The 7,759-nt window shown below is 54.2% G+C and overlaps 1 protein-coding gene across 1 annotated transcript in view; it reads right to left on the bottom strand.

Moving 5' to 3' along the window:
• The window catches only part of RPAP1 (RNA polymerase II associated protein 1), a 36,765-nt gene that overhangs the window by 1,985 nt on the left and 27,021 nt on the right, over nucleotides 1–7,759 (bottom strand). Inside the window, exons 12-20 of the mRNA XM_011989337.1 lie at nucleotides 7,526–7,696; nucleotides 5,942–6,099; nucleotides 5,045–5,203; nucleotides 4,720–4,921; nucleotides 4,211–4,320; nucleotides 3,778–3,973; nucleotides 3,129–3,281; nucleotides 2,771–2,913; nucleotides 1,426–2,182 (exon numbers count right to left, since the gene is read on the bottom strand). Coding sequence (XP_011844727.1) covers nucleotides 1,426–2,182; nucleotides 2,771–2,913; nucleotides 3,129–3,281; nucleotides 3,778–3,973; nucleotides 4,211–4,320; nucleotides 4,720–4,921; nucleotides 5,045–5,203; nucleotides 5,942–6,099; nucleotides 7,526–7,696 — 2,049 coding nt within the window. The remainder of the gene's footprint in view (nucleotides 1–1,425; nucleotides 2,183–2,770; nucleotides 2,914–3,128; nucleotides 3,282–3,777; nucleotides 3,974–4,210; nucleotides 4,321–4,719; nucleotides 4,922–5,044; nucleotides 5,204–5,941; nucleotides 6,100–7,525; nucleotides 7,697–7,759) is intronic.

The following is a 7,759-nucleotide window of genomic DNA, read 5'->3' as shown; positions in this document are numbered from 1 at the left end:
TTTTAAATAGAGTCTCGTACTATTTCCAAGTCTGGAATGCAGTGGTGTGATCATAGCTCACTGGCAGCCTCAGCCTCCTGAGTTCAAGTGATCCTCCTGTCTCAGGCTCCTGGGTAACCAGGTCTATGGGCAAGTCACCAGGCCTGGCTAATTTTCAAGTAACTTTTTATAGAGATGGTGTCTAGCTATGTTGCCCAAGCTGGTCTGAAACTCTTGGCTTCAAGCGATCCTCCTGCCTTGGCCTCCCAAAATGTTGGATTACAGGCATAAGCCACCTCACCCAGAAAAAAAAAAAAAATTTTTTTTTTTTCTTTTTTGAGACAGTTTCACTCTTGTTGCCCAGGCTGGAGTGCAGTGGCACGATCTGGTCTCACGGCAACCTCCACCTGCCGGGTTCAAGCGATTCTCCTGCCTCAGCCTCCAGAGTAGCTGAGATTACAGGCATGCACCACCACGCCCAGCTAATTTTTTGTATTTTTCTTTAGTAGAGACAGGGTTTTGCCATGTTGGCAAGGCTGGTCTTGAACTCAACCTCAGATGATCTGCCCACCTCGGCCTCCCAGAGTGCTGGGATATACATTTAAGTCCTTAGCTTGATATTTGAGGCTCTCTCAGACTTTACTTATTTTTAGCCTTAAGTTCCCAACAGAAATCTCTCCACCTTCCTTCTGCCCTTTGTCATGCTCCTTTTGCTTATGTTGTTCTGCTAGGAATCTCCTGCCTTTCTACCTCTTCACCAATTCAAATTCTACCCAACCTAGAGTGCCTGGGTCAATCCCCACTTCTTCCACAAAGCCCAATTTGATCTTTCCCTTCTCTGAATCCTGACAACACCTAGCATCTGGCATCTGAATAATTCAGAACTATGCAGGTTTTCAGTAAATCTCTTATCTAGATTGTAGCACTGATGAGCAAGGAGCTATGCCTTATTAATAGTAATGAATACCTACCATATGCCAGATACCATGTTAAACCCTTTTCTTTTTTGAGACAGGGTCTTGCTCTGTCACCCAGGCTGGAGTGCAGTGGCGCAGTCTCGGCTCACTGTAGCCTGTGCCTCCCGGGTTCAAGTGATTCTCCTGCCTCAGCCTCCCGAGTAGCTGCGACTACAGGCACCCACAACCACGCCCAGCTAAGTTTTGTATTTTTAGTAGAAATGGGGTTTCACCATGTTGCCCAGGCTGGCCTCAAACTCCTGACCTCAGGTGATCCACCCACCTCGGCTTCCTAAAGTGATGCAATTACAGGTGTGAGCCACCACACCCAGCCCACATTAAGCCCTTTTCATTGATTCTCTTAATCCCCTCAAAGCCCCCAAGAGGTAAGATGAGGAAGCTGAGGTCTTCCAAAGCTCCTCAAGGCTCAGGACTGTCCCCGGGGCCCAGTGCAGGGTACCTTGCAGGTCCTGCTGGACTGAAAAAGTACCTGGGTCAGAGGCAGGCTCAGAGCTCGCAAGGCTCCCACGTGTTCCCCAAAGAGAGCAAGGCGCAAGGTGACACTGAACCGACGCTGCAGGGGCAGAAGGACCAGGGCCCCAAAGAGGTGGTCCCCAAAAGAGACAGCCTCAAAATGGTCCAGGAAGTTGGCATAGAGGTCAGGGAAAGACGTCAGGCCAGGGAGTGGGCAGTCCAGGTTGAGGTTTGGCAAGATTTGAGGCTGACAGAGCTGGGCTAGGAGGGCTGCCACCAGATGCTGTACTGGGGACTCTCGGAACAGCTCACTGTCCACCAGGAACACACACATGAGCCGTGCCAGGCGGGCAGCAGGGGGCACAGCCCAGAGGGCCTGGGGGCGCCAGCTCTCTAAAACTAGCACCCACTGCAGGACCCGCATGGCTGTGCCTACGGTGTCCATGGCAGAGAGTCCCGAGGGCGTGTCTGAAGCCCGGTGGTAGAGGTGAATCAGCGGCAGGAAGGGCCAGTCGGTGGGCAGCAGCGGCTCCGTAGGCACAGGCAGTAGCAGGGTTGGGACTCGCTGTAGCTCCCCTCGGTGCAGAGCCTGGGAGGCCAGCAGACTGGCTCGGGCTGGCAAGCAATGAGTCAGGTAGCAGCTGCGGATGCTGGGGAGGTCCTGGCAGGCCTGAGCTAGCAGAGTCCCTTGCCCACACCAAGGGACCTTGCTGCTTCCTAAAGACAGCTGGTCAGAGAAGTCAGCTGCCTCTGGACCCCCTGATGTTCTTTCCCTGTAATGGGACCCAAAAGCCAAAAATGAGGGCTGGAACCACAGCACCTGGAGGCTGTGCCAGCTCTTTGGGACTTCCTGGAGGCTCCTAGGTCCAGACCTGTGCCTCTCTGCTCCCTTAACAACCTCCCACGCAGTGCTGTGTAGCAGTTAAGAGGATGCACGCTAGAGCTAGCTGCCTAGGTATGAGTTTACATAACTTCTCTGAGCCTCAGTTTCCTCAGAGTAAAATAAGGATAATAATAGTATCTATCTCATGGTCCAAGTAAAATACTTAACATGTTGATAAATACATAAGGGAGTATCAGACACGGAGTAAACACTCTGTAGCTGATGGCTATTACATGTGTGTAACTGATTTATATACCATTTTTTTAGCCATGCAGTCACACTGAAGTCTCACAATCATTCTTGGGTGTGTTTAGCCTGATCCTCACTTCACTAATGAGGTAATAGAAGCTCAGAAGAATTAAGTGTCATCCATGGAAGAAAGAGAACTTAGGTCTCCTGGCTCCAAATTCAGGGCTGCTCTGTTAACAACCGCAGCAGTGTCCAAAAGGGCTGTTGATGCCACCAACCAAGCACTTACGGGAGGAGCTCCAGCCGGAATACACAGCTCAGCAGCAGCTCATGGGCGAGGTGCTCACTTCCAGGCAGCAGCCGGCTCAGCAGGGCCAAGGCCATACCATGATGGAGGGCAGCATGGGGGGCTGGCAGTAGCTGCAGTGCTGCCTGCAGACAGAAAAACAGGGAGCTATCTGGTGCGGGAGAAGGGGACGTGGCAGAGAGAAGTGAGGAAGATAAAAGTGAGGCTGAAGGGCACAGGTCCAGGGCATGTCTGGAGGAAAGTGGGAGCTGCATGGCCTGGCAGAAGCAGGCTGGGGTCCACAGAAACAGGAGGGGGATAATGGGATGGGGGGCAGAACCTGTCAGACAGGGGGACCCACCGCTTTCTGGGCCAGAGCGAGTGCCAGGTACTGCAGGTGGTACTCGTGGCGCAGGGCCCACGCAGAGAAGGGTGTGAGGTGTGGGGCAGCCCCAGGAGCCACACACTGGAGGAAGTAATTCTGGAGTCCCGGGGCAGCCAATATGGCAGCCAGCTGAGGAAAAGCAATTTTGTTCAGATATAGAAATTGACTCTGATGCCTTCTAGGGCTCCCCAGGTGGCTGCCCCTCTCTCCAGACTCAGGGAAATGAGTGCCAGCAGAAGGCCTCCCTTCCCCATGGGACACCCTCCCACTTTCTGTTTTTTTTGAGATGGAGTTTCGCTCTTGTTGCCCAGGCTGGAGTGCAGTTCACCACAACCTCTGCCTCCCAGGTTCAAGCGATTCTCCTGCCTCAGCCTCCAAGTAGCTGGGATTACAGGTATGAGCCACCACACCCAGCTAATTTTGTGTTTTTAGTAGAGACGGGGTTTCTTCATGTTGGTCAGGCTGGTCTCGAACTCCTGACCTCAGGTGATCTTCCCCCCTCGGCCTCCCAAAGTGTTGGGATTACAGGCGTGAGCCACTGCGCCCATTCCACCCTTCCATTTTCTTTCTGATTCCTGCCATCTTGGCCCCTTGCCTGGCCCCTAACTAGACACCCCACACTTACCTGGCCACACAGCCCCTTGTGGATCTGGGCGAGGGTATTGAGAAGAGAGAGGAGGGCAGTGAGGAAGGGGAAGGGTGAGGCTGAGCCAGCCAGACTGAGACTGGGGCAGCCTCCCGAGCAGCCCAGTGACACGAGGCTGGGGGGAGCTTCAGGGGCTGGCGCACAGCACAGCGGGTTGCAGAGAGGGGAGCAGTGCCTGTAGGTAAAGTGTAAAGAGCTGCTGGGTCTGTACCCAAGACTAACGGGGGGCCTGGCTGTGGAGGTCAGTGCCCACACTCCTCAGAGCCCACCCCACTGCTGCCTGCTAGGGACTCGGGTTTCCCTTGGGCTGAGGGCCTGCACCCTGGGATGGACCAGGGAACTGGACCCAGGAATCCCACAAGGATGAAACTGTCTCCTCCCGACTCCCCCAGCTACCACACACAGTACATACCTAAGGGAATCCCACAGGCCGCCCAGGGTGGGCTGACTCAGCAGTGGCAGCAACAGCTCCTCTGACAGGCGCTCCATGTCCTGGAGCCAATCCTCTGGGCACGAGCTCGGCTGGTGGACCAAGGAGTTCACTGAGCTGCTGGCCCAGCCATTCATTCTCCTAGCCCCTGTGTACCCAGGCCAATGCCACCATCCCAAGAGCCCAAAAGAGCATGTTTGGAGGCTTCTGCAGGCTGAGCCTTCTTGGGAGAGAAGGCCCCTATGTGTACGGGGCATAAAGAGAGAGCACCCAGGCTACAGGAAGGCTGAGCTGCTGCGTGGGCTCTCTGGCTCCTGGGAAGCTGAACGGGGATATGGAGGTGAAAAGAGGAAGAAGGGTAGGAATTAAAAGGGAAGACAGTAAATGGGGAAGTAGGAGTGAAGAGACGGACACAGAGAGGGAGCAACAGGTGGAATGTAGCTGAAGGCAGGGTGCGGGGGCCTGGTAGATGGCCAGCAGGAGGCACTCACTTGCTGGCTCCAGGCCTGGTAGTAGGCACCCAGGAACAACAGGCAGGCAACCGGCACTGGGCCCACGGCTCTCCACATCTCAGGTCTGGACAGCAGCTTCAAGGTCTGCCTTAGACACGGCTCGACAAGAGGCTGGAGCCCAGACACCTGTGTCCAAGTGACTAAGGAAGGGGTGGCCGAGAGGCTGGCCTCAGCAGAATCACTACAAAAGTGCCAAAGGAGGCCACAGTGAGGATCTGGCTGCCTCACGCTCCTCTACGCTCCAGTCACCCCAGCCCTGTGGAGGAGCCCTCCACCTGTCCTGTGGGTCCTGGCTATAAACTACCTGATGGCTTCAGCGGGGGTGCTGCCGGCTGCCAGAGTCAGCTGGGTGAGGAGAGTGAGCAGTGCGGCTATCCGCTGCATGGACAGGGACTGAGGCGGGTGGGTGCTGAGCTCCTGTGGCACCACCTGCAAGGCCCGCATCAGCACTGGGTAGAGCTCCCTAGGGAAGAACAGGGACTGATTTTCACTGCATGAAAGCAGGTGAAGACATGAGACGTAGGTCACGGCCCTGACCCAGGGATCTGCAGTTTGGTAAAGGAGGATGAGGAGGAAGAGTGGGGCACTCTTGGAAGGCTCAGCCCTAAAGAATGGAAAGGATGTAGTCCTTCAAGGCTGCCCCCAACAGGGAATTTAAATGTGATTTCACAGATACCAATGCTTTTTTTTGTTTTGTTTTTGAGACAGATTCTCTGTTGCCCAGGCTGGAGTGCAGTGGAATGATGGAGTGATCTCGGCTCACTGCAACCTCTGCCTCCCAGCTTAAACCGATTCTCCTGCCTCAACCTTCTGAGTAGCTGGGACTACAGGCATGCACCACCACACCTGGCTAATTTTTGTATTTTTAGTAGAGACGGGATTTCACCATATTGGCCAGGCTGGTCTCGAACTCCTGACCTCGTGATCCGCCTACCTTGGCATCCCAAAGTGCTGGGATTACAGGCGTGAGCCACTGTGCCCGGCCAATGCTTTTGAGCAGAGAATATGGTTAACCAGGTTTGTCCCCCTCTTCCCTGGCTGGGCCTGACTCCTAAGCCTTTTCACATCTGGCAGAAATCCTCCCCCTCATTCTTATCCTTCCTCCAACCTTGGGACCTTGAGCAAGGCTGAGGTGTTTGATTTGGCCAGAAGAACAGAACTGAAGGTATCTAGGGGGAGCCTACCCACTGCCTCTCCTCACCTGTAAAGGTCACCGCCCTGGCCATAGGAGGCAGCCACAGCCCACAGGCGGAGGGCCTCGGTGCTCAGCGTCTCAGCTTCCTCTGGGGGCAAGGCCAGTTCTTGGGGAGCCTCAGCTATGAAGCGGCACAGGCGGCTCCGGAGATCAAAGCTGCTCAACTGGAAATGGGCACAGTCTGGGGATCAGGGTCAGCTGTGCGTCTTAAGTCCAGCTACTCTCAGCTGGACAGAGGGTGGCTTAACTCAATCCTGACCCAGGCCCCTCTGGTGCCACAGTCATATCTCATCCACCCTGCCCTTCCTCCTTGTTTATTTTATGATTTCTTTAAAATCTCAATTTTATTATTTTTTTATCATTTATTGTTATTATTATTATTGAGACGGAGTTTTGCTGTGTTGCCCAGGCTGGAGTGCAGTGGTGCGATTTGGCTCACCACAACCTCCGCCTCCCGGGTTCAAGCGATTCTCCTGCCTCAGCCTCCTGAGTAGCTGGAACTAGAGGTGCGTGCCACCATGCCCGGCTAATTTTTGTATTTTTAGTAGAGACGGGGTTTCACTATGTTGGCCAGGCTGGTCTCGAACTGCTGACCCTGTGATCTACCCACCTTGGCCTCCCAAAGTGTTAGGATTACAGGTGTGAGCCATTGCACCTGGCCCCTACTATTTTTTTTTAGACAGAGTCTTGTTTTGCCACCCAGGCTGGAATGCAGTGGCATGATCTTGGCTCATGCCAGCCTCCATCTCCCGGGTTCAAGCAATTCTCCTGCCTCAGCCTCCCAAGTAGCTGGGACTACAGGCACGCACCACCACACCCAGCTAATTTTTGTACTTTTAGTAGAGACAGGGTTTTGCCATGTTGGCCAGGCTGGTCTCGAACTCCTAACCTCAAGTGATCCACCACCTCGACCTCCCAAAGTGCTGAGATTACACACATGAGCCACCACACCTGGCCAGTAGTAGTATTTTTGAGACAGGGTCTCACCCTGTTGCCTAGGCTGTAGTGCAGTGGTTGGTGCAATCATAGCCCACTGCAGCCTCCACCTCCCAGCTCAAGTGATCCTTCTACCTCAGCATAGCGAGTAGCTGAGACTACAGGCATGTGCTACCACATCTAGCTAATTTTTTGTTTTTGTTTTTTATAGAGACAGAGTCTCACTATTTTGCCCAGGCTGGCCCCTGAACTCCTGGCCTCAAGTGATCCTCCTGCCTTGGCCTCCCAAAGTGCTGGGATTCAGGCCTGAGCCACTACACCTAGCCCTCCCTCTTTTTAGCAAGGTTTGCTGGGCACCTTCTCTAGGGCTACTTGGCTATAGGTGATGAGTGCCTATGTGCATGAGGCCCTGATCTGGGTCTAGGGAACAGGGAGACCTCCTATCACATCATGAGACCACAGTACCCCTATATGATGCACCAGGCTCCAGTAAACAGGTTCATGCCTGGTGGTTTCTGTCGCATTTCTAAGCAACTGGATCAGAGAGGAAGAAGATGGCAAGAGCTGGCCACCCAGAGTTCAGGAGCCATGTTTAGCTCCCAACCTAACCCTGTCCCATGCATTCCCCCATCCCTCGCCCTATGTCCTGCTCACCAGCCGGGCAGCAATATTCCTCCCAGCTGAGGCCAGGACACGAAGTAGTTTCATGGCAGTAGCACAGGGTACTTTGTATAGACTAGGGGTAGGCCCTGCCCCCACAGGAGACCAGCTGGTGGGCAAGAACTCTCGAACTATGGTCTCTATCAGCCGAGGGCACTCCAGGACCTATGGGAGACAGGAGGAGAAAGGGAGGCAGGAGGAGAAAGGGAGGCAGGAGGAGAAAGGGAG

This window comes from Mandrillus leucophaeus, unplaced genomic scaffold (genome assembly GCF_000951045.1).
Source record: "Mandrillus leucophaeus isolate KB7577 unplaced genomic scaffold, Mleu.le_1.0 Scaffold35, whole genome shotgun sequence".
NCBI classification, from domain to species: domain Eukaryota; kingdom Metazoa; phylum Chordata; class Mammalia; order Primates; family Cercopithecidae; genus Mandrillus; species Mandrillus leucophaeus.
This window is presented reverse-complemented; position numbering and strand designations above follow the sequence as displayed.